At 42.8% G+C, this 27046-nt stretch overlaps 1 protein-coding gene across 1 annotated transcript in view; it reads left to right on the forward strand.

Annotated features, from left to right (window-relative positions):
- The window catches only part of EML6 (EMAP like 6), a 275854-nt gene that overhangs the window by 193114 nt on the left and 55694 nt on the right, over positions 1–27046 (forward strand). Inside the window, exons 18-26 of the mRNA XM_087863403.1 lie at positions 1666–1766; positions 3081–3283; positions 5644–5755; positions 6016–6143; positions 10476–10617; positions 13455–13607; positions 13766–13897; positions 20801–20889; positions 24534–24710. Coding sequence (XP_087719529.1) covers positions 1666–1766; positions 3081–3283; positions 5644–5755; positions 6016–6143; positions 10476–10617; positions 13455–13607; positions 13766–13897; positions 20801–20889; positions 24534–24710 — 1237 coding nt within the window. The remainder of the gene's footprint in view (positions 1–1665; positions 1767–3080; positions 3284–5643; positions 5756–6015; positions 6144–10475; positions 10618–13454; positions 13608–13765; positions 13898–20800; positions 20890–24533; positions 24711–27046) is intronic.

The following is a 27046-nucleotide window of genomic DNA, read 5'->3' on the forward strand; positions in this document are numbered from 1 at the left end:
ACATCTTGATTGCTTCCAAGTTTTGCCAATTAGAATTAAATTGGCTGTAAACATCTGTGTGTAGGTTTTGTGTTGAATTTATGCCTTGATTTTTTTGTTGCGTGTAGTCATTTATCCATTGTATTTTCAGTTGTTTTTTGTATATGTTGTTGATTTTGTACTTTTTTATGCTGTAGCTTGATTAAATTATCTTGTTTGTAATTGTTTTTACATTGTTTTCTTTTGAATTTTCTAGATAGATGGTTGCATCATCTGCAAATAGAAATAGTTTTACCTCTTCCCTTCCAGCTCTTGGGTCTTTAATTTTAAAAATCTTACCTAATTGCACTTGTCAATACGTTCAATACAAGGTTAAATGGCAGTGGTAACCATCTCATTCCTGACTCACTAGTGATGACATTAAGTAGGAGTCTGACTTTTGAGTTCACACATGTGAAAACACATCATGAATAAGCTATTGTTTCAGCACTTTCTGTTTCTAAAGGATAATGGCACACAACATCTGGAGAGCCAGCTTGTGTATAGTTGTTCTTGAATGAATCTGGGTTTTTCAATGAGAGTCAGAGACTGCGGGGAATTATAAGTGTCTAAGAGATAAGTCTCCATTAAGTCCTACTTGAGTGAGTCCTAGTTGAGTGTTTTTTAATCACAAGGGAGTGTTAGATTTTTGTCAAATACTTTTCAGTATCTGTGAAAATAACACAATTTCTCTTATGCATATTAATATGATAAATTGTATCATTTGAGTCCTTAATAATACAGCATCCTTGCATTCAGCCACAAAGTATTTTTTAATGTGTTACTGGATTTCCTTCACTAGAATTTTACTTAACATATTAGTATAAGTATAATTTAGAGATATTGGTCAGGTATGTTCTTTTGGTTAATTGCTTTTATTTACATAATGAAAGTTATGTCCTAATATAGTAGAAAAGACCATCAAATAGTCCATTGAACCCAGTACAATCTATTAAGTCCAGTAAATCCTGAAGTTCTAGTGAGAACCTATCTGCAGCAAAATTTCCCTGGCACTATGGAACACCAGGCCTAAAGCCTCGGGTCTGTAGCTGGTCCTCATTCTTGTATTTGTCCTTCTGCATCTTGGGTTATGAATTTGTATTTCTGAATGCAGATGCTCCTAAAGTGCCCTGGATTAATAGATGACATCCTTTCTCTCCCCATGGATGTGAGCTAGAGGCTTCAATTTCTAGTAAATACGTTTCTAGCTGAAATTCTGTGTCATCTAAAGTTATGCCTTCCACAGCAAAGAATATTACATTTGAAGCTTCTCATTAATATGATGGCAACGTCTTCCCCCTTTTCCTATACAAGACCTCTATATCCTGAGAACTGCAATCTTATGATAGTGGCATTAATTTTATCTTATGGAGACATTCCAATCTATTATAAATATTTCATTAATTTGTTTAAAGCATAATTGAGTAGACTTTGGTAGCTGTATGAGGCTTAGAAGAGAGGGCTCAAACATGCAAAGAAAAGTCAAAGTTCGTGGTTTTAATATAGATCTTATGTGTATTTTAAATTACTTTCTAATTTGTCCTGTTAGATGTATTTAATGAAAGTTAGACCAAATGTATGCTCTTAATAAAACTCTGTATCAAAGCTTCGTGACAACTAGATTTTTTTTCTATTTGTCTTTTACAGAGGGCATAAAGATAAGATATTTGTGGTTAAGTGTAACCCACACCATGTTGACAAACTGGTTACAGTTGGAATGAAGCACATCAAGTTCTGGCAACAAGCAGGTACTGTTGTTTGGGTTTATCATTTATGTGATCGAGAGCTTTTAAAAAAGAAATCTGTCTGAAAAAAATCCTACCACCACTACCTAGCTGGTCCCTGCAATTTAAAATTAAAATGTGCCTGGAAGACATTCTCTTCCAGATTCACTTTGGGCTGCTTAATGTCCAAGTTGTAAAACTCAGAACACTCCATATGACGCTATGCATGTTTATCAATATCTAGAAAGCTTTGGGAAATGTTCTGTGAAAATAATTATTTTTATATGTAATCATCTGTTCTGAAAGCTGTAATGATGTTGGACCACTGAACAGCAAATAAAATAATCACTTTTTTGGGTGGATAACATTTTCAGTATTTTGAGCGTTCTTTTATTAATTTATCACTGAATTTAAACATGAATTAAACCCCAACACTATACACAATAGGTGATCCAAATAAATTTTTGTGCATTATAATATGATGAGGGTGAGTGAATAAACGTATCAAAACCCGCCAGGACAGCTTATTCTTCTCACTAATAAACCAGACCTATGATTGCAGTTGTGAATTCTTAGCATTGGCTTAAGGTACCACGCACGCGTGATTTTACACGGACAAAATGTAAATATGCAACTGTTCCAATGCCTTCTGCTTTCAAAGAAAAGCTAGTGGCACCCAACGAGGTCTGGAGAGCCAGCCGATGCATAGTTTTCTGGAATAAGTCTGGGTTTGTCAGTGCTAGTCAGGAAGTACAGGAAAAATGTGAACATCTCAAGGGCAAATCCGATGTACCTTTTCCTACATGGTGAATCATTTTCTCACCCTAAAGTTCCCATGACAAAAATCGAGGCAAAATATATGTCACATGTGTACATTTTTCATTACTGCTAGTGTTGTTCGCATTCTCTTTGGTCAGGATTCGTGAAGACTTTCCTAGCTACCCCGGGCACCGAGTCCCTCCCCCTCTCGCTGGCACGGAACTGACCCCGAACCTCGGTTAGACGCAGGTCTTGTTGGACTGAGATGCGTAAGGGCAGCCTCTCTCCAACCAGAACCTAAGTTCAATGAATGAAGAAACTCCTTCTTGTCTTTATACCACCGCATCGACCTCTCCACTACCACAAAGGAGGGATTCAATAAACATTGAATTAGTGAATGTGTAAATGAGAAACCCTCTTAGAATATTTTGGTTTATGATGTTTTCTGCCATCTTTATACATCTCTCCATATACGTATAATGTAGACACACTGGATTTTTCACTGAAGACAGTCATTCCAGATGCTCATACACGGTGTCAGTTTTTCAAAAAATAATAAATGCTCTTGGTCTACTTCAGGTGGGGGCTTCACCTCCAAAAGAGGAATTTTTGGAAGTGTTGGAAAATTGGAAACAATGATGTGTGTTTCTTATGGGCGAATGGAAGATCTAGTGTTCTCAGGAGCAGCTACTGGAGATATTTTTATTTGGAAAGATATTCTACTACTAAAGACAGTGAAAGCTCATGACGGGCCTGTGTTTGCTATGTATGCATTGGATAAGGTATGGTATATTTTCATCATTAGCTTTCTAAAATTATAAATTAGTCTGAGGAAGGCCACACCAGCAGGATGCTTGCTTGTCTCTAAAACCTGTCTGAATTGGAAAGTAGTTGTCATGAATGGAGAGGAGTACAAATATTCTTAAAAATTCTTTCATTTATAATTATTTCTTTATGTGCAGTTTCTCCTTTTTGCATACTCGTTCCTCCTGGCTCTCAGCCCTGAGAGCCGCTCAAGAAGTGTTGGGGTAATGTATACACCCAGTAGCAGACGAGTCCTGAGAAATATTTCAGCGTTCTCTTCCTCCTTTGTACACAACAAGCAAAGACCTCAAAGGCCCAAGTGGTTGGATTATTGTCCCACTCATCAGTTTGACCAGAAGTTTAGTTGATAACCAGTTTGTTCTGTGTAGGCTGGTTCAGGTTTAACAAGAGCATTAGAGTGAAGTCTTGGCTTGGTCTGTATTAGGGTTTTCCAGAGAAACAGAACCCGTAGGACATACATATATATACACATCTTCAAAAAAAAAAATAAGATTTATTATAAGGAATTGGTTCCTGCAGGTATGGAGGCTAAGAAGTCCCACTGTGTCCTCTGCAAGCCATAGTCCCTGGAAAGCTGGTGGTGTAACTGAGTGCAAGTCCAAAGGCCAGAGAACCAGGGATGCCCCAAGTGGGCGTCTCAGCCTGAGGACGGGAAAGGAGGAGATGCCCCAGCTCAATCAGGGAGACCCGGAAAACAGGGATGAACTCCTCCTTCCTCTGCCTTTTGTTCTCTTCAGGCACTCAAAGAATTGGATGATGCTCGCCCGCGATGGGGAGGGCAATCTACTTTATTGAGTGCACCAATTCAAATACTCATCTCAACTGGAAATATCCTCACAGACACATATAGAAATGACATTTAATCAGAGCACCTGTGACTGGTCAGGTTGACACAAAATCAATCATCACACCTGCTGTATTTCCACTTAAGCTCATCTTTGTCCTGCTGTCTGTCCAGCCACCTTCCTTCCTTACAGCGTTTTGTTGTTGTTGTTGTTGTTGTTGTTTGTTGTTTTTAGAGAAAGCTCACACTTGTCAGTACTATTAAAATACCTTGTTCAACCACTTTGCCAAAAAAAATCCATTTTTTATTCTCTGCCAGCTTGCTGGTGGTACCAGTTTGTCTACTTTCTGACCTCCGAACAATATAAGCCACCCAACACACCTAACTAAGCCAAGCCTCATTTTGCATTTCCCTGTTCCCAGGTAAATATGCTGATCCCAGTACCGAAGTAGGTTCTTGTTAGATGTGCAAATGCAACAGTAGTTTTAGTGGTTAAGTTGTTTTTTACTGGCAAATTTGTTTTGGCTTAAACTGTATGTTAGACAAGATGAAAGTAGAAGGAAAAATCTGTGTAGGTCTCAAAGTTGATGTGCTATAACTTGTTTAAACTCTGTCATTGCTTGGTAAGTTAACCGAAACATCATGGAAAATACCAGGATGTCACAGTATAATTTGAATTTAATTTGGGGTTTGAGTCTCCCCTACAAATCTGTAATGAGAATACAGGTATTTAATGTAAAAAAACTTCAAAATATTATTTCCTTATGAACTTCATTGAAATAAAGGAAACTAAAAGTTTCCAAGAAAACAACAAATTACTTAGTATTTTCCATTTAAAACAGGTTTTTCCTAAGAGCAATTGGTATATATAATTTGCCAGAAAGGAAAACTAGTCAAGCCAAGAAATCATAAGCTTACAACAAGAATAAAGATCACTGTTCAGTAAAAACAACACAAACAACAAAAAATCCCCAATATGTTAAGCATTTTACTTTCCAGGTTTTATAAAAATTAATCTGGATTTAATTATTATGGGCATCAATGTTCATTGAACAAAGCAGGATAGTTGTGTTACATGAACTGCCGAAGTTCCTCTTAAAAGATAATGATGTTTTCTCCTGGAAGTAAATATCTAATTTGAACATATTTAATAATCATTTTTAATTGTGATGTTAATTCCAGTTCATACAGTAGGAATAGATGAGATACCAGAAACTCTGCCAGGCTTTCCTGTTCCTTAGGCACCCACACTGAAGCAAGGGATGGGGCACAGAAGTGGTGCCAAATACCAACCAAAGGTCTGAGGAAAGTGTGAGGCACGCACATTGAGAATGTGCTTTATCTGCTAGAGAAGTAGGGGAGAGATGCTTCCAGGAAATATTATATTAATACGTGTTAACAGGTTTTTCAGTCTCCTATACTTAGGAAGAAAATACAGACAAATGCTTTTCCCAAGGGGCATCGCTTTAGAGGCCGGGTGGGCAACTTGTCGTTTTCATGTATATTTCATTCTTCCCATGTGTGCCTTCACAGGGTTTTGTAACAGGTGGAAAGGATGGAATCGTGGAACTCTGGGATGATATGTTTGAAAGATGCTTGAAGACTTACGCCATTAAAAGAGCAGCATTGTCAACCAGCTCAAAAGGTGCTGCCCACAAATACGTCATCAGAATCTTTGTTTTCATAGGAATGGAAAAGATACCAAAATTCCTGGGCAGCCCTTACTAAATTGGTTCTCCTTCTTCTGCAGTTAGACCTCTTGGCCCCTGGTAGAAATATCAAGGATGATGCCTACTACCTAGTACTTTTGACTACAAAGATGGAATGATATGATTATCAGGCTTGTTGTTGTTGTTCTTCTAAATGCAATATTGACAATATTAAGTACATCATTTCCCCCCTCAGGCTTGCTTTTGGAAGATAACCCTTCAATTCGTGCCATCACTTTGGGACATGGACATATCCTGGTGGGAACAAAAAACGGGGAGATCCTGGAAATTGATAAAAGTGGCCCAATGACACTGCTTGTTCAGGTACTGTGTCCATATTCTAACACACAGTTCCCATCAGAGCTGGGACTTGGGTGAGGTGAGGGGGGCGCTTAGGGTGCAGTGTTCAAGTAGCCAGGCGGTCTCAGGGTCGTGCAACTGCTGTGTTAATGACCTATGCGATATAACAAATTGCCACAAATTTAGCAGCTTAAAACAATACACGTTTATTATCTTAAGATTTCTCTGGGTCAGGAGTCCAAGCATGGCTTAACTGCGTCCTCTGTGTCAAGTTTCATAAGGCTACAGGAAAGGCCAGGGCTGCAGTCTCATCTGAGGCTCACCTGAGGAAATATCTGCCTCCAAGATCATGCAGGTTGTTGGTAGAAATCACATCCTCGTGGTTGTAGGACTGACGGCTGTATTTCTTGCCGGCTGTTGGCCAGAGACCGCCTTTAGCTTCTAGAGACTGCACACAGTTCCTTGCCACATGGGTTCCCCAACATGGCTGCTTGCTTCCTCGAAGCCACCGAGGGAAGGAGAAAAAAAAACAGGCACTACAGTCTTATGTGACAAAATCATATCATCAAATGCATCCATCCCCTTGACCCTATTTTATCAGTCGGCAGATAGTCACAGGTCGGGCTACACTCGAAAGGGGGTGATTACACAGGAGTGAAAACCAGGAGGATCATGGGGGTCACGTCACAAATGTGCCCACCACAGTCTTCCCTCTGGCCACAGCTATTACTGTCCCCACCATATGCAGAGTATACCCGCCCCCCCCCCCCCCCGGTCCCCAAGAGTGTTATCCCGTTACAGTGCCTGCTCAAAGTCCGTACCCTCATTGTCTAAATCAAGTCCAGGTGCGGAGGAGGCTCTTTAGGGATATTTCTTCTCTCTCTGCCAATCTATACAACTATCAGGACAAATTATTTTCTCTACACACACTAAATATACAAGTGTCTCCTTAGATTTTTTGCCTCATTCTAGACTCAGCCTTGCTGCATATAAACACATAACCCACTTCTTGCCCTCCCTGTCCCCTCAAGAATTATATTTAGGTAAAATCACATTAAAATAAACATCAACAGAATTCTCAAAGATCAGTCAAGTGATAAAATCTCACTTGAAGGGGAGGGATTGTGTGGAGGTGACAGCCCTGCCCAATTTTGGTGATGGACAGACCTTATTTATAGACAGACGAGGCTCAGGTTCGGGTGAGGGTGTATTCAGAAGGTGGAGTGAAAAATACATGCACCGATCATATCAAGACTTCTCTGGGTCCGATGGTTCACCTCCTTCTCTTTCAAGCTTGCTATGTTAGAGATGAACCCCAAAATCCCATGAGAGTGGCCCTTGGATTTGCTATATCTTGGGAATAGGTTTGCACACACACCATGGTTCAGAACACTGTGAGGTTTAAAAAAATGCATGTGCCCAAGCCCCACTCAGGATATCCTGAATAAGAATGTGTTTTAAAAAGAATTCTGCATTAAAAACAAAACCTCAAAAGCTCTCTAGCTGCTTGTGCTGGGCAGCCAGGGTTGAGAACATGCTAGAGGTGCTTCCATGAGCTAGGACTTCTTTGTTCTCCAGCTGATCTTGATGTCGTTGTTTCCTTCCAAACAAATTTCTTTTTCTCTCTAGCCATGACTTCTTATTTAATTTTATTGAAAAGTGATTATTTCTTTCTAATCCCCAAATGTTTGAGACTTTAACTTGTTTGCATACATCCTATGGCTAAATATTTTTTCAGGCCCCTACTATAATATGATTTAAGCAATACTGTAAGATTTAAACTCTACATTTTTTAATTTTAAAAAACATTATAGTTGAGCTCATTTTGTTTAAATATGTTTTAAACTTGGAAATAAAGGCTTTTTGCCTTTCTGTGCTCTGTAATTCTGTTTTTTCCCGTATTTGTTTCTCTTGTTCTACTAATAAAAAGAGCCACAGGTACCGTGTATTGAGCGCCTACTATGTGTCAGGCAGTACTGTTGTACAACGTTTATTTCTCCACAACAAATTTGAAGTTGTTTTATAGATGAGGGACCCAAAGCCCAGTGAATTGCCCACAGCCCTATGCTAAGAACTGCAGAGCTGGGATTCAAACCAAGGTTTGTCAGACACCAGAGCCTTTCCTCTCACCATACCAGGCTGTTCTCCAGATGTCTCTTAGCATGGAGACTGCCAGACAGCCATGCAAAAAACATGGCCCCCTGAGCTATGGGCAAGCAGTGGAGCTGAGGGAACCTTCAGAAAAAAATGTTGGGTTACCGCCATCTTGTCTCCTTAAACTTGTACCATTTTTTTTTCTTTTCTGTCAACATCTCTCTTTTCTCTTCTCGTCTATCACTCATTTGCCATTTCCTCCTAAGCAGAACCAAGTAGTTCAGTCAGTGTTTGTTGGGCTCTTGCTGAGATCGGCCCTGTGCTACACGTTGTGCACAGTGGATAGGGTTTCCTGTCCTCTTGGGGCTCACGGTCCTGCTCTGAGGGAGGATGGACACAGAGGGAAAGTGAGGGAACAGACAGCGTGATAAAGATCATCCACTGTCCTGCTATGGGAAGATATCAGAACCACTTTGCCAGTAGCATGGTGACTCAATGTCACTTGGAATAGATTGCTTATTTTTTGGGAGAAGGAAGACTGGGTTGGGGGAGGAGAGAAGTGACAGTAGATGAGTTTTTGAAATTCCCGTTGTATATTCTTGGAATATAATCAACTCTCAGTTGTGCAGCTATTTGCTCCCAGCTTTATGGGGGATCAGAAGGAAGATAAGATTCCAAGCCCATTCCTATCCAAATCGAGGTTCCTCCAGCCTGCCTTGCTCACTATCCATTCCTATGTTATACAGAAATTTAATCCCATTAGATAGGGAAATACCATGTTTAAGTGAATATATGAGGCAGTGGTTTAAAAGGGTCTCAGAGCTATGAACCTTTTCCTCAAGCAAAATGGAAATGGGACTTGATCTGGGGAGGGGCTCCAAGCGCAACCATCTGGGGGAAATTGGGTTTGACACCGACCCATCCTCGGACCTGCCCTTTGGGGTGAGAGGCTTCTGAAGGGAAGAAAACTAGAATACTGGGGACGTAGGGTACTCCAAATCCAATAAATTCAAAGACAATACACCCTTTGGCTCTTCTCGGATTTTTGAATGTCAGCTCTATTTGGAACTTTGTATCTTCTGCCAAATTATTGTTTTGCTCAAATAGTCTCCATGTTAAACCAGAATCATCCAGTTTCTCTTCAGAAAGCCACCTGTTCCCTGAAGCAGTCCAAGTACAAACACCTTTCAGTTGCTGTGTACGATCTTCCTTTTTGCTTTACTAAGCAAAGTCTTTTTATAAGTAGCCACTAAAAGCAGAAATTCAGTGAACAGTCTGGTCTGTTTTATTGTTCTTTGCACTAATTTGTTCTTTATACTGCTTTATTGAGTGATAAATTATAGGAATCAGAGTCATTTTCTCCCTAATTGTTCTTTTTTTAAATACTATTATCTCATTATTTCTAAGCCATTTAGGTGTGTTTGTGATAAGATATAGGTATATGGAATTGGCCCCATGCCTATTAAGCACATTTCAGTTTTCTAATATTCACTAGCTAGAAAAATGTGTGAATAAACACTGAACCAAGACACTTGCTGTAAAAACTGAGCTATTTTTTAAATTTTTGTTTTGCCAAATGCTATGCATTCAAAGGACTAAAATTGAGTTAAATTAATAAGAATATTGCTGTCCAATCTTTAACTTATACAGTGTTATGTGTCACTTATAGCTCAGTAAGACTGGAAGAAAAGAGAAATAAAACAACCAAATGCAATGCATATGCCTGAATTTGATGCTGGATTTTTTTTTTAAAGTAGTAAATTACTTTTTTTTGGAAAAAGAAAGAAAAGCATATTGCTGTCCAATCCCTCTGACAGAGATAGGTGGTACCTACATCCTTTGAAACACAGGTTGATTCATAAAGGTGTTTTGTGTCCCGATCGAGCTGCTTTACAAGTGTATGTGTGCCTATATATACCGTGTTAACTCGACATCAAGCAAGAGGATCAAATGAGGGTATTTACCCAGATGTTTCTAAAAGGAAAGATGTTTGGCATCATATAAACAAAGCTTATGAGCAACGAGTCCATGTTTTGCTTTTCAGATGAATACTTCAGCATCATGTAGGCCCAGCTTTAGATTCAAGTTCAAAAGAAAAAAATTATTCAGTGCTTTCACTTTGGTTCAAGGAAGCTCAACCTGTGTTTATTCATACGTGAACCTGTTTAAGGTGCTCTTTGGCGGGGTACGCAGCCCAGTGCTGCGGGAGGGCTAGCCAAGACGCGCGCGCCGAGTTTATATGGCCTTGTTTCCTCTCCACAGGGACACATGGAGGGAGAAGTATGGGGGCTGGCAGCCCACCCTCTCCTGCCCATCTGCGCAACGGTGAGCGATGATAAAACGCTTCGGATCTGGGAATTGTCCTCCCAGCACCGCATGCTGGCAGTTCGAAAACTCAAAAAAGGTACGTGATACCACTTTACACATCTGTCAAAGTATTTACCAACAACAGACTGTGTTGCGTTCATTCATTCACTCCACTAGTATTTACTGAGTGTGCCTGGTATGTGCCCCCACGTATGCTAGGTAATGGGAATTCAGTGTTCGTTGCTACAGATAGAAATTCCAGAAAACTGGCCTGATTTATTATTTCCTTCATTTTCCTTGCACTGCACAGACATTTGCCACCTGGGGGCAATATGTCCTTCTTCTTCTCGCGGAGAGCTGCAGGAGTCTGTTGAAACCTATCAGCTTGCAAAGATGCTGTTTTATCTTCATGTCTAACAGTCTCTACAACTGATTTTATTACTGAAAAACAAAAGCTTTATTAAAGAAATAGTTAATACCAAATTTTATAAATACGTATTTAACCCTCTCGCCACTAGAACAAAGAGGTACACCAAGAAGTGCAAATTCGGCAAACGTTTACTGAGTAGCTTCTGGGTGCCAGGCCCTGGGGATCCCAAGATGAAAGGTCCCATCTCTAGTGTCAGACGTGGACAGGATTCGAACTGAGTACCAGCAACAGGTGGTCCATTCAAAAAGGGCGATTTGAGGAGAGTCTAAAAATGGGACTGTTAGTTAAAGGCCTGGGTGGGGTGTTGAGGAATGACCAGGGACAGGGCAGCGCCATGCAGGTGCTCACAGCCAGGAACCTTCCTCAGCCCTGGGCCTGAAGGGGCATGAGGAGAGAGCAATGCTAGAACCCAGAAGTGAGAGCCGTGTGAGAGGACAGGCTGGACAGGAGCTGGGACTCCTGCAGGGAAGGCAGCTGGGGGGGTATGGACCCAAACTCCCCCTTCCCCCTTCCTTCCTACCTTGCTCCCTCCCTCGAGTCTCCTGTTCATGCTCCCTCTAGGCCAAACGCAGACGAAAGCCAAAGGGTCAGGGAGGCCACCGAGACTATCTGCGCAGGCATGCTGCAGGCACGGGGAGGGCTGGGGAGCAGGTGTGGAGAGACCAATGAAAGATGTCTGGCACAAGCAAGGTTGTGTGGAGGCTCAGGAGAAGGCCTGCGGCCCACTTCAGCCGGGAGGAAACCCGAGAGCGGAGATTCAAAGCATCTGTGGAAGTCCTTAGGAAAGGATGAGATTGAGGTCTGGCCCTAAAATATTTTACTGGGTAGTTTTACAAGTAGAGAGACGTGGAGAATGTATTGCAGAGGGATAAAATGAAAAAAGAGGACAAGACAATAGTAACAATGATGGTGGCTGATCTTGTTGAGCCGCTGACCCTAGCAGTTTGCGTTTGGTCTTCATGGGAACCTAAGGAGTAAGGCCGTTGCTATTAGCACGTACAGGTTAGGAGACTGAGGCACAGGGAACTTAGGTTGTTTGCCTGAAATTGCACAGCTGGTGGGTGACAGAACTGAACTCAAACCCAGACACAGTGGCTTCAGAGAGCACGCCTGCGACTACTGCCTGAGGCTATTTTTCTCTGCCCTCTGGCCTTTCTTTACCGTGGACTTGTAGGCCTTCGGAAGTGGGGGAGCCAGGATGCAAACCCAGCTCTGACTCCAAAGCCCATGCTCATAACCACTGCAAGACTGAATCATTGGACCACTAATTTACACTGGGAAAGTGATATACTAAGACCTCCTTGGAGTGACTTCAATGTCAGACAATGGACTTTATTCACCAGGTTAAAAATTAGTTCAAAGGAACAACTGCTCATGTATCTTAGACGGGATGACCATTCAGTCCAGTTTATAGCGGTTTGCCTGGCGTAATTATTAATAGCTCTCCCTTTCACTCTGAGAAGTGTCCTGGTTTGTATAATAAAGTGTATGGTTAACCTAATCTTGATGACTGTCCTCAAGGGCAGGCTTGTCTTTTGCTCTTCCGGCCCTAGCACCATGCGTGACTCACAGTACATAAGTAACTTGTTGCTGCCTGAGTGAATGAATGAAGATAGAATTTAGATAAGGCAGTTGGGAGTTACTGGTATAACACAGCTTTCAGCACACCATGAACTGTGACGGAGCGCAGTGTGTGGAAGCGGAGTTTGGAGTGCCTTAGTGCAAGGCTGTGTGACTGCCCCATCCCTGGGGCCGTGCTTACCAAAATCTTGATAATAAGTGGGGTGGGGGGGGGGATATTCTTAAACAGGATTTCTCTTAAACACTCCCACACACACAGTCCACACTCACTCAGAAATGTCTCCCTGTGACCCTGCAAAGTGGTAGAAACCATTGTTCACATGGCACTGGCAGCCTGTCCTGTTGAGTTCTATAGACACCTTTTGAAAGAGTGTTGTTCACGACAGAAGAGGATAAAATCTTTCATCCGTAGAATTATGCGTAAGGACCCATGGATCAAAGACTTGGAGTGACAGTAAGATCAACAAGGTCTCTAAATTAAGTTTTGTGTGTAAGGCGTGATGTCCAAAAAATGATTTCTAGAAACTGAATTCCAGAATTCCCATTCTTACGTATTGTCCCTTTTCCTGGGAGCAAAGGTACTGGTTTTATTAATCCTTCACTCCTTTCCCCCATTCACTCTAGGGGTCTTTTGAAGATCCCAGGTATTCAATTAGTAGGGAATGAATGAATAAACCTTAAAGAAATAGAAAATGTTTTGTTTTGTGGGGTTTTGTTGTTGTTTCAGCATTCTGATCATTGTCCTTGGATTTGAAGGGAAGATAGTGTTCTAAATTGAGAAGTTTTAGTTCTTCTCACAAGTAAGGTTAAAGACACAGTCACATGTCTATGCATAATGCACGCATGCAAATGTCTCCATCTCTACACTGAGTTTGTTTGATAACAATCACGGTAGTAACTGTTCTTTGTGGATCCTTTTGCAGGTGGAAGATGCTGTGCCTTCTCCCCTGATGGGAAAGCCTTGGCAGTTGGCCTTAATGATGGGAGTTTCCTGGTCGTAAATGCAGACACTGTGGAAGACATGGTCTCTTTCCACCACAGAAAAGAAATGATCTCTGATATCAAATTTTCAAAAGGTGAAGATTATCGCAGAAACTTTCTAGACTATGTTGGGACAAAAATTTATAAGAATAGACTAAATGCTTCTTTGACCTTTTCCCCACTTTGAAATAAGCTCCTGGAAGTAAATTCCTGTGTAAAATGTTTTAGTGTTAACTCCACATTTTCTTTACAGATACAGGAAAATACCTTGCTGTGGCATCCCACGACAACTTTGTGGATATTTACAACGTGCTTACAAGCAAACGAGTTGGCATCTGTAAAGGTGCTTCTAGTTATATTACACATATTGACTGGGACTCAAGAGGTAAAGTATGTTGTGGCTTTTAAAATACAACTTTTGTTTTTAAAAAGTCAGTATCCATTCATGTATTGTTTCCAGAGAGAAGAACAGTTGAGTTTCGGAGAAAAACAGAGTGGAGAACCCACAACAAATATAAATGACTGTAATTTTACACCCCAGGGGCACCTCCTGTTAACATTTTGAGTATTTTTTTCCTGTCATATTACTACGACTACAATTATTATTCAAACCATTGAGTTTTAAGACCCTTAAAGGTACATGATGACTTCTGTTACGTAGTAAGCCACTCCTTCACCGTCGGGTTCGGTGTGCTGTGTCCTCGCCTTGCGTTTCCTCCTTCCCGTTTTCCCTTTTCCTATCAGTGCTCCACCTCCCGGAGAACTGCCCAAAAGTCTCCAGCAAGTGTCACCTCCCGGCAGAGGTAGAGAGCTACCTTCAGCTCATCTAATGTCACCCTGCTCTCCAAAACTCCCAGCTGCCCCCCTATGTCCTCCAAGTCACGCCCATTACAAATCTAGTTTCTACCATGTGTGAAGTTTTAAGCCAGAAAATGTGGGTGGTTCAGAAGTAAGACACAGTTCCTACAGTTCTCCACCAGAGTTTGTAAGTTAGTGAGGGAGACGTACTTGTAGTACAGGTGCCCAAACGTTAAGGCGTGGGAATGAGAAGCGGTGCGTCACAGGGACGTGGCGTGCAGGGCTTCTGAATGGGCCGTGTCTGCATTAAGCACCCAGGGTAGAGCATCATTATTACAGGGTGGGTCACTTTTAAGTCTCATCCCAGGGACTTGGCTGACGTTAGAGTTTGGGGTAGGCATCTAGGAATGGGCAGGGTCCCAGCTTGCAAAGAAGTTTCAGTGGACTGTGATAGAAAAGCACCAAGCCCAGGGGTGTCCCTGAGGAAAGAGCTCACAGAGGAATCCATGGAGCCTCATGGAAGCAATGTCCTTTGAGATGGATCTCGAAAGACAAGTAGAAGTTCACCAGATGGTGCAGTCTAGGACAAGCATCCCAGATTCTGAAGGAATATGGCATGTCAAGGCAAGAGGTGGGAAGAACAGGGGGAGATTAAGAAACAGTAATGTTGAGTGGCTGAGGGCAAGAAGGGAGGGGAACGTGGAGAGACAGACCAGGACAGACTGCAAGGGAACCTTTACATCATGCCAGGGAGCTGAGCGCTGAACTTTATCCTGGAGGTATTAGGTAACTCCAAGGGACTTAGGGTGGGGCATTCCCGGCCATCTCGGGAAGACAAGTAAGCCTGGAGTCAGCAAGCAACTAAAATCAGCCAGGAGAGAGAGAGGGGATGAGGGCCTCAACCCAGAAGAGATTATTTCAGAGTTGCCACAATATTTTATTTCAAATATTTCTCTAAGTCCCAGACATAGACAAATCCTTGTGCTAGGCAGGTATTCATTTGTAACTACCTGCTGCCCTGGAATTGGGACTTTATTTGAGCCTCACAACCCGTAGGCATTTTATGCAGCGTGCTAGGTGGACGGAAGCATGCCATGGGCTGTAAGGTGCAAGTCCCAGCAAGGGCAGAGGGAGATCAGATAAGTCCCTCTCACTTGCATGTCAGAGCCCTGCCAGACACAGTGCCCAGGGCCTAGGCTGGCATTGGTGACCAGGAGGCACACTGGTGGCCTGAGAGTCCTCTGGGGACCAGTGAGGCCGAGGGGTAGGGGGAGACAGTTGCTTCTCAGCACCCTCCTTTTTGGATGTTCTCTGCTTTATTGTTTTTTCTGGGGTTTTTTTTAAAGTGATTTCCCCTTGGATATCCCCTAGCTAACATCCCTATTTACGCCATCACGGGAGCAGGGTTTAGAACAGTCAGGGCCAGACTTATGCTTACAGAGAGTAGGGTACGGAGCGTCTTGTTGGGAATCCAACACCCACATAGTACGTGGCACGACATGTGAAATCCCACCATTATAGTGACCAGTGGTGGGGGGCTACACTCAGTTATTATTTACAAGAGAAAATGGGACATAGGAAGAATACATTTCAATTGGGAAGATTTCTTTTACATTAGTTTTAATTGTGGTAAAAACATAAAGTTTACCATCTTAACCATTTGTAAATGTACGGTTCAGCGGCATCAGCTGCACCCACATTGTCGTGCGCCCTTCACCACTGCCCAGCTGCATAAACCGTCTTGTAAACCATCAAACAGCTCCCCTTCTCCCCTTCTCCCAGCCCCTGCTAACCACCTTCTACTTTCTGTCTCTGTGATTTTGACTACTCTAGGTAACTCACGTAAGTGGAATCATACAGTATTTGGGTTCCTTTTTTTTTTTTTTTAAGATTTATTCATTCATATTCATTCATTTTAGAGAGAGAAAGAGAGAGAGCACAAGTGAGGGGAGGGGCAGAGGAAGAGAGAGTCTCCAGCAGACCCCCTGTTGAGCACAGAGCCTGCCGGGAGGCTCAATCTCACGACCCTGAGGTCACGACCCGAGCTGAAATTAACCAACTGAGTCACCCAGGCACCCCCAGTATTTGTTTTCTCGTAACTGATTTATTTCGCCTAATGTAATGTCCTCAGGATTAATCCATGTTGGTCAGAATTTCCTTCCTTCCTAAAGCTGAATAATACTCCACTGTATACACAGACAACATTTTGTTTATCCAGTCGTCCGTCGATGGACACCTGGGCTGCTTCCACCTGTTCGTTATTATGAGTGCTGCTGCTCTGAACATGGGTGTACTAAACACTGCTTTTAATTCTTTGGGGGTATAGACCCAGAAGGAGAATTGCTGAGTCAGATGATGATACATTTTTAATTTTTTGAAGAACCACTGTACCGTTTTCCACAGCGACGGCACCCCTTTACATTCTTACCAGCAGAGCACAGGGTTCCAAGTTGTCCACATCCTCACCAATACTTGTTATTTCTGGGGTTTGGGGGGGGTCATTTTTATAGCCCTTATCCTTATAGGTACGAAATGGTATCTTATTGTGTTTTTTACTTGCGTTTTGGGTATTTCTTTTTTTAATTCTGCAAATGTGGGGCACCTGGGTGTCTCGGTAGGTCTGCCTTAAACTCAGGTCCTGAGTCCTGGGATCGAGCCCTGCCTTGGGCTCCCTGCTCAGGCGGGAGCCTGCTTCTCCCTCTCCCTCTGCCATTACCCCTGCTTGTGCACTCTCTTTCTCTCTCAAATAAACAAATAAAATCTTTTAAAAAAATGTATTCTGTGGATGTGTAGGCCCTGTGTGGGATGCTAGGGATATAAAGAGGAGTAGGTCCCAGATGGAAAGAGCAAGATCTTGGCTAAGATCAGTGGGTCGCAATCATGCAGGTGTCCAGGTGACAGCCCACAGATGGCTCTCAATGTGGAGCCATCACTTTGCAGGGAGAGGGGCATACCTCACTATTTCCATAATTCTGCCCTAGGCCAGCCTCTGTGGTCCAGCTGGAGCTCAGGGTGCTGTAAAAGGCCCTGGGAGTGAGGAGGCTGAGGTCTTTGAAAAGCCTCCTCATCTCTTACCCTAAGTGGCCACTTGGGTCACGTGAGAGCATCAGGCCAAATGTTTTCCACGGACAGAGAGAGGAGAATACTTCTGATTTTCAGGGGGGAGTTATACCATCCGGAGAATAAGAGCAAGGACGCCCATGGATCTTCCCCAGTTTAACTCTGATGCGATTGCCATGAGACATTTGTCGCACCGGTATTCTTGCGCTCCAAAGTGCCTGACCTCAGGAATGTGCCGTACTGCCTCAAGACCAGCCTCGCTTTTCACGGTGGGGCCTGGAGGGTCTGGCAGGGGTAGAGAGCAGAATTCAGGAGCAGGGTTCTGTTTCGTTCCTTTGATCTTGTCGGAAATAGTGAACGCATTTGCCGGAGCCAGCTGGCTCGTCAGGGGCGGGGGATGGCGCAGTCACCAGCCGCTGCCGCCTTTCGTGGCCATGGCAACCACGGGTCCTAAGAAACCAGAAAGCGCATCAGGCTTTTGCAGGAGTATCAGCTACCCCTGAGTGAAAGCTCCTCTACAAAATGCTTGAGGAAGAAAAAAAATATATGGGGAGAGATAAAATATGGAAGAACAGTCTCTAGCTGATATTAGTTTGTTTCTAGAAATACCAGGACTGTAAGATTTTACCAGTGAACAGTTTCGGCCATAGTAGGACACTCCTTGCCATTTTCATTGCAAATGGTCTGATATATTTGGTACATTTAGTATGAATTTTGGAACTGTTCTAACTTGTAAATTATATAGCAACTGGGATGATGGGTGTGAACCATTTTGCGGATTATATAGCTCTCTACACCTGCGGGGATTGTGGTTTCCTATACCTGCTTAGTAATGAGGACATTTGGCCCTTCCAGGTCTCTTCCTCCTTGTGAGTAGACATTTCTAGTGAATAAAAATGTGAGGTTTCTGAAAGAATAGGGTTACTGTTACTAAGGGGCATTTATATGCGGATTATGCAGATTTTTTGCTCTTTGCTTCTGTTCTCAGAATATTTCGGTGCTCATATGACAGAGTAGAAGGCAGCAGAAAAAAAGAGCGGTGACCTAAATATTTTCTCTATGCTTAAAAAAAAGAGTAATAACTGCAGTAAAGAATAGAGTGGGGGTGGGGGGAGGAATCACACCCATAATTCTACTTTCCTAACAAAGAATTGTTGCAGTTTTAAAAAATTTCTTCATGTCCTTGGTTGCAAGGAACTCAAACCCATTCAGCTTAAAATTTTTTAAATAATAATGAAGAATGTGCTTATTGGGAAGATACAGGGATAGCTCATAGAATCCAAGAGCAGGAAGCAACATCTTCCTGAACTGGCTTCAGGAATGAACCTGAAAACCGAGCAGGCACTTCTCCCCTCTTCTCTCCTCTCCTGCTCTGAGGCAGCTCAGTTCAGTGTCCACTGCTGTCCTCAGTCTGGTGTCTGCTTTTGGCCCCTCTGCACAGGTACCTTTCCTTAATTCATTTGCACGCAGTTCACTCAGTCACCCCAAAATGCCACCTTCACTTCCAAAGTCCACATCTTAACCCAGCTAGGCACCCACTGATTGGGTCTCCCAGATTCTGAGTTCCCAGGAAAGAGAATTTGAGTGCCCACTCCTATCTCTGGCCAGGCTCCTGCTAGGTCAGTGTCCTCCAGAGGACAAGTATAGCCACAGGAGTCCAGCCCAAGGTGGGGGGACAGTTCTCATGGAAGGAGCGTGAGCTAGGTTGGTACCCCACAGGGCATTATGGTGCTGGGCACACTTCTGGTGCTTGTCTCTAGTGTTTAGATTCTCTAATAATCTTGCAATCATAAAGTGCTTCACTTAACTATGCTAATAATTTTGGGGTGTTCTTCAAGTAAAATATTGTCTTTAAAACTACAGTGTAAAAGTGAATTGTTGGGATTATCTGGGAATTATAATTCTTTGAGTTCTCTTAGTATCTCATGGCCGGAAGTCCTCTAAAATTAGCCGCTGAATCAAAGGATGTTTTCATTGAATCCTTTGATCCCTATTCCAGATCATTTGTTCTTTGCACTTCATCTCGAGAATCCTAAAAAATACTTTGTAGGTCTATTTAGCTCATTGGAGAAATATTTATTATTCATTTTCTTATACTAAATAGCCAAAGCTAATTTAACTACCGTTTTTCTTCTTGTTTATGTTCAGCCATAAATTCAGGGAAATGTGCCCCTTTCAAAGGAAACGTTTTCAAATTCACTTGCTCCTCACAGCCAAGGCCCCCATCACCCATATTATAACCCAGCAAATTAGAAACAGTTATGGTTTTCAGTTACCTTAGTTTTAATTAATCACTGAGAAATAGACCTGCAGCTTCAGAAGGTTCGCCACACCAGCCCGCAGACCCAGGTGGTACCCACCCGAGCATTAAAGAGCATGACTGAAGACACAAAGTTCTTATTTTGCTATTACTTTGGCAGGAAGGACATTTCAAGACTACTAGATTTACAGAGTTATGGGGGGAAAGCAGAGGAAGAAATGGTATGGTGTAAATATACACAGAATTGTTTTCAGATGAAATATTAGGTCATCTGAGTTTTGCTTCAAAATACTGTGGTGAGGGCCTGAGTGGAGGCTCATGGAATGGGGTTGGGCCATGAGCTAATAATTGTTGAAGCAGAACGTTGACTGGGCACCCAGGGGTTCTTCGTACTCTTCTTACTTCTGCGTATGTTTGAAATGTCCTGTGATTTAAAAATGCTGAAAAAATCTCGGAGTCTGTATCTTTTGAGTTATTTAAATTTCAAGGCATGAAGGACTAGTGAGGTGTTAGGAGGAGAATCAGGGTATCTAATCTTCAGCATTAATCACACTGAATCCAAGATTTTAATTTTATATGAGACCAAAAGGCCATTTTTGCTCAACACTTTGTTTTGGGAAAATCTTGCTTTTCTTTACAAATTTTCAAGCAAGACTGGGGGGAGGGGGCGAGCATTTATAGGTTGTTTTACACACCTTATCTTCCAGTTTCTAAACTTCAAAGGACAAATTTAGAATTTAGGTCTGGGTGAATGTAGATGCTTGCCACAAGGTTCTCACTTCCGATGCCGTAGTTCTTGCCAAAGCAGTTTCCTTTAACTGCACGTGTGTGCAACCAGGAAAACGAGCAAAACACCCCGATTTTGTCAAGCTTTTGAAAAATGCGTACTTGCGTTGCAACAGAGTAAAACACAGCAGGCTTGCTTCTAGAAGGGCTATGCAAGGTCACATTGAAAGGGATGAGGTCCGTATTAACAAACTCCTAGCTTCAGGGTCTGCACTATGCCATGTAATTGCCTTTACGTGCGCTTCTGGAGAATTCACCGTGCGTTTGCTCAATTTACGGGACTGATTAAGATGAATCAGAACAGCTGCAGCCGTGCTTATCTCTTTACAGTAGGAAGACAAATGCGGATGTGAATTGTCTTTCTGCTTCATTCTCTCACACCAGGAAAACTATTGCAAGTTAATTCGGGTGCCAAAGAACAACTCTTTTTTGAAGCTCCAAGAGGCAAACGGCATGTAATAAGACCTTCAGAGGTAACAGTCCTACACAGAGCTTTTTAAAAAGTGTTTCATGAAGATGTCATATGTGCATTTTAAGTAAAAACCTGTCACTTGCTGTCCATCAGTATGGGTTATAGTCAGTGTACCTTTAAGCTTGCTCACGTCTTACTTGTGACTGCTTCGTCTGGTTCCCTACATTCCGAGGACCTCTGGGTTCCCCGGGCTGCTGACGTAGCATCGTGCATTCGTGCAGTCGGCCTTTGCTTTGTTTCCCTCTGCTGGAAGACATCTAAGCTAACAGCTTGGATGCCACATAGTACTTCTTCCATTGGACACGCCCTGTCCTTTTGGGCACAGCTTTCTGTGAACATAAATTTTTGAAACATGCTTTCTCACTCTTTACTCTTTATTGTAGCAGTATCTTCTGCAACAACAGTGAGAGAAATTGCTTTTCAAAACAAAACCTATCTACAACCCGACCATCCATGTGTATCTGACTGTTCCCCTTCTCCCTGTTTTCCTTGTTTTTGGCCACTTTCATCATTTTTTAATTGTTGAAATCAAGGCCTATATACAATTTTTGAATCCATGAACCAATGCCTTCCTAAAGGCTCCGCTGTTGTCGTGGGCAAGTGGCTCTCTCAGGGTCTGCAAACGCGGATGGCCAAAACGTAATTGCCTGACTGAGCCCTAAGGACCTCCTCTTAGCCCCAGGAGACAATCCCACTCATTTATTTGCCGTGTAACCTTTGATGAAAGGAAAGGAGATCTTCTTTAGAGGGAAAGAGATCCGAGGGTACGCGGCTGAGGGACGGGCATCTGCCTCTCTCTGACTTCAGTTTGCTGGTGATAGCAATGATGGCACAATGATATGCCATCATTGTGAAGTGCTCCCAGGGACACTGGGACATGTGCCCATTCATAATGTTTTCATGGTTTCTAAAAGAAATACCTATGCACTATGAGAGAAACAGAAGTTGTTACATATGATGGCATTATATTCATGGAAATTGTTTACTGATCAATTGCTCTCACTCCCAGATCCCAATTTATTTATCTCTGATCTGTTGCTATTTTAACTTTTTTAAAGAAACTTGAGCCTTGAGTAAGGGATAGTTTAAATTATGTCATTTGTTCACTGGATACTTGGTGAATGTTCTGGGCCCTTCATATGCGTATTTTTGTCTGCAGACCAGCCTTGTGCACAAGTAATGGTTGTCAGTCTCATTTTACAGAGAGGGAGATGAAGCCTCCAGGAGAGTGAGAACCATAGAGCCGTGGTCCCAGTCTTAAGGGGTCATATGTGACTCAGCAGCCTTGACCACGGGGCCGCTTGGATTTCTCCTGTATATTCAAGCATCATTTTACATCACTTCATCTGTATTTTCCCTTCATGTTCTGGTGCCCCAAAATAGGTATACTAAAATAAAATTCAGTCTAACCAAGTGGTGGAGGGGGAATGATGCCAGCTTGAGACCGATGAGCGATTACTCTGGAGAAGAAGCGCACGCACAAGAGGGAAATTCACGTTGTGAGGCTTCTTGCAATGCCAGGCTCTGGCTCCGAAGAGTTCATTTGTCACTCTGTGGTACACAGTTGGTATTCGAGGGGCTGATGTGTGGTGCTGCTGTTTGGGGAGGCCATCCAGCTGGTGTTTCCATGCCTGGGCCTCCCTGGTCTGTCCTCCTCAGGCACTGGAGAGGAGCTCAGCATTTGCTCCACCAATATTGTCAAACCCTTCAGCTGCATATGAAGGATTTGGGAAATCCTGTTTTCAAAAAAGATTTTTTTTTTTAAACAGCCGTGGTGAAACTAATGCAAAACTTAGCAAGTTGTTAAGTATGACAAATATTAAAATGTCTATTTAGATCCTTCTGCTGCGGCACAGTGCAGTGAAAGCCGCACTAAGCTAGGAGGCCAGCTCTCTTGAGCGCGCTTCCCCTCTGTCTCCTAAGCCGGCTGTGATTTACGTGGCTCACCTCTCTGGGCTCCGGTTCTTTCCCCTGGAAAATCACAATGGTTATGACACGTCTGCCCGAGGCGAGGTGCCGTGGGAAAGACCCTTTGAGGACCCTTCTTCCATCTAAGTTCCAGGATTTTTAACCAGTTTACCCCCTTGGGGTTTTGTGGGTTACAGGGATCATTCTTAATGTTCCATTTTAAATGCAATTTCCATAGCTTCCAACAAATGAGATATTTGCTTGGGGACCACAGTGTCCAGATCTGGCCAAGGGTGATCTGCTGGGGTGAGCACAGGGCGAGCCCTAGATAACGAGGTCCAGGACAGTGCCACAAAGGGCGCTGGCACTGGTGATGGACAGGAGGGTCTCAGAAACGGAATCTGGAACCTGGAAGAGAATCAGTGGCCAGAAAGCCTGCTTGTAGAACCAGCAGGAATGGTTCCCTTCTCTTCCTGCAAAGGCCAGTTTAAGCCACCTCAAGTCCCCTCAGTCTGTGGGCCTCCCTGAGGCACCCCAAATCAGCAGGGCCAATGCAGCTTTTTGGTTCCAGTTCTGCCTGGGTCCAGAAGGAACACAGAATGTTCAAAGAGAAGAAATTTGAATAACTAAACTATGTTTAACACCTCCCCATGTTGTGACTAAAACCCTGCTGCATTTTTATCTCGCCGCAGCCCATCAGATCCCCCAGGAAAGTCTAATACGCGTGTGGTTACTGTTGTCTCTTCTAAAAAGGAAAGCCTACGTTATATCAGGATTGGGCCTATATGAATTTTAAGTCTTCTGTCCATGAATCTCAGACAAAATAGTTTTAAAGGATAAAATATATATTCATGGCAATGCACTATGAACAGCTCTTCAATTTTCAGCTAGTCTCTCTGTAGCATACAGGATAGTAAGCTAGCTGCAGAATCTTATTACACATTCCTTCGAGAAATCAGTCCTTCAAAACAAAAGTTATATCTGTGACTTTTTAAAATAGTTTGCTAACTGATCAGCCCAAGTGAGCAATGTAGCTCAGCAGCTCTCACTTGGGAGCAATTTTGCCCCCTCCCCCAGGGACATTCGCCAATGTCTGGGGACAACATAGGGAGAGGGACTACTGACATCCAGTGGGTAGAGGACAGGGATGCCGCTAAAATACTGCTATGCACAGGACAGTCCCTGACAACAGAGAATCGTCCAGGGTAATATGTTAATGGTGCTGACACTGAGAAACCCTGGCCCAGGTTATGGCTTCAACGATGGTAAATACCTGGGGAAGAACTAAAAAACTTTCTTACTGTCAGGATTCCACAATTCCTAAATGTCGATTTTTATCCATAGAAAAATATATGGCTATCTGACTGTAGTGTTTATTAAGATAATGCAGATCCCGCTCAAAAAAATGCAGCTTAGAACTTCTGCACCTCGGATCACAACACAAAGGCGTGCTATTGGCGAAGTCGTCAGAATGATTCCGCTTCATCCGTTTCCTTTTAGAAGAAGAGCAGATCATATGGCATAAGGAATGTAGTCAGTGGTGTTGTGACTGAGTTGGATGGTGACAGATGGGAGCTACGCTCGCGCTGAGCAGAGCTTAATGGACGCATACACTTGTCCACAATCCCTGTGCTGTACGCTAGAAACCGATGTAAGGTTGCAGGCCAACTGTGCTCCGATTGAAAAAGATCTCTAGGTTGTGCATAAATATATTAATTTTATTTCCTTCTTTTTAAGATTGAGAAGATAGAGTGGGACACGTGGACGTGTGTCCTGGGGCCCACCTGCGAGGGCATCTGGCCCGCGCATAGTGACGTGACCGATGTCAATGCAGCCAGTCTTACCAAAGACTGTTCCCTCCTAGCCACTGGAGATGATTTTGGCTTTGTTAAGCTTTTCTCCTATCCCGTCAAGGTAATACTGCATGTTTATTCTATATACTTGCTTGGTCTCATTAATAATCTAAAATCTATGTGTTATATCTAAGTGGGTTTTTTAATATTGAAGGCATATGCAGTCAGTGATGTCATCAGCAGCCCTCTTGTTATGTGTGCTATCGAAACACCTCATGACTTGTTTAGTATAGAAGTCCGATTCTCGTGGTATCGAATTCCTCCTCGAAAGGCCTTCCAGGGCCGTTAAATCCAACATCTCACCAACGGCAAAGGAGGAATTTCTTTACAACATCTGGCCCAGTGCCTTTGCAACATGTGCTAGCATACTTTCAGAGAGGGGGGACTTACTACCTCACAAAGCAGCCCAATTCATTATTAAATAGTACAATCGTCAAAATGTTCTGCTTTACACAGAGCTGAAATTTCTTCTCTTAAGCCAAAGTTCTGCCTTCTGAACCACGACCAGATAACTGCAGTCTTCTAACGGCCTTTGTGTGGAGGAAGATAGTATTTGACTCCCTGAAATCTCATTTTCTCCAGCCCAAATGTGTCCGGTTCTTCAGCCATTTCCCCAGGACATGGTTTCCAGCTGCCCCTGCCTCTGAGCACACTCCGTGTTATCAATTCCATTCCAGACTGTCTCATCTGAAATGGAATTCACCGCTTCAGATGTTGACCAGCTCGGGCTCAGTGGGACTCTTAACCGTCTTCTTTTGATTTTGTATTTGGATTAAATCAAACTAAAAGGGTACCGACTCTGGGGGCTGCCATGCTATGCAACTGAATCATAGATTTCATTCCAAAAAAAATGTTTAGGTTATCTCTCATCTTGTATGTACACACTGATTTTCTAAATTTGAGTATAGAACTTTATATTTGTACCCAATGAGGTTTATCTTACTACACCTCGTTGTTCTAACCTGTCAACGTCTTTTAAATGCCTTTTCAAAATACTTACTTTCCTTTCTGGCATCACGTTATTTTCTCATTTCACAAGTGGAAGTTTAAAATCGTGGGGAGGAAAAAAAAAAAAAGACAGACTAGAACAACCAAGCAGCACCATTTGATATTCTGTTTATCAGTGTACACACTGAGTTCGAGTTCTTCAGTCAATAACAGACGTTTACATTTACCTGACTGTGCTATCACCGAGCTCACGTTTCCACCCCTAGGCCAATGACACATCATTAATGACTTGGAAAATATCTTGCTAAAAGCCACATGGACTGTGTCTCTGGTATCCTTCATCTCTCCTTCTAATAAACCGGTCAGTAAAAGGTATGCAGTTCACAGTGAACTCCTGTCACTACCTAGTGATCATTCCTTCCTTTTCCAAGTGCTTATTGACCTTTTGTGTAATAATTCACCTTAGAATTTTCCAGGGATTGCATCAACTCATGAATCAATATTTGCCAGAGTCTACATGTTTTCCCTTTTGAATACAGGAAACTTTTTATGTTTGAAGCCACCTGTCCTGGTTTCTAAACTCCCCAGCTGTTACTGACCTGACTTCCATGGTCACATTGGAAGGACCTGTATTCAGGCATCCGGCTCTGTTTTGCCCTTTCTGGTGTGAAGAGCATTCTCTTTATAGAGGAGATAAGTACATCTGTTTACTGTTGCTATTAAATCATCTCATCTAAGAAGTGTTCCTAACTTTTGTATGTTTTTTTCCTAGCCCTAAATAGATCTTCAAATTCCTTTTCCCTCGTCTTGGGTTTTGACTTTAGCATTTCTGAAAGTATATAAAAGTTGCCCGTGCAAGACTTCTGTGTTCGTCCTCAGTTATCTGCTCCTCCGTCGTGTGTACACTTAGCCCCAAGCACACCAGTTTCCTTGGCAGCAACGCGGGTTTCTTTAGATGCCTTCCTCTTTGAGTCTTCATTTGGTAACATCCTGTCAGATTATTATTTCTGTAGTTTTTTCTAGGATACAGTTCTCATGAATGTCCGGTGTTCCCTTCATCGTCCATCCCAAATTCCAAAGCTACCTGGTAGCCTTCCCCCGATGATTCATCGCTTCACCACCACTTACCAGCAATCCCCTTCCTATTTGATCAGAGTTCAGTTCTCTCTAGCACTTTTCCATCCTACTTCTACATTTTTTGAAATGAGTTTGCCCACAGGACAAGTCAAAAAGTTAGTGACACCCCGGTTTTAGTGGACAGGTTGTGGCAGATGTTTAGATAGCTGCAGTCCCCACGGTACCACCGCCTCGTGCTCCTGAGCCAGGTTTGTTGTTTGTCCTGGGAATTCATCATCCACATCCCCAGCCTGCCCACATGGGCTGCCTATAGCAGGAATTTCAAGCTGTGCTCCTCCAACTCCCAGGGTTCCAAAGAGGTTCCTCAAGGAC

Source organism: Ursus americanus, chromosome 7 (assembly GCF_024610735.1).
Source record: "Ursus americanus isolate L20-20 chromosome 7, mUrsAme1.1.p, whole genome shotgun sequence".
Classification (NCBI taxonomy): Eukaryota; Metazoa; Chordata; class Mammalia; order Carnivora; family Ursidae; genus Ursus; species Ursus americanus.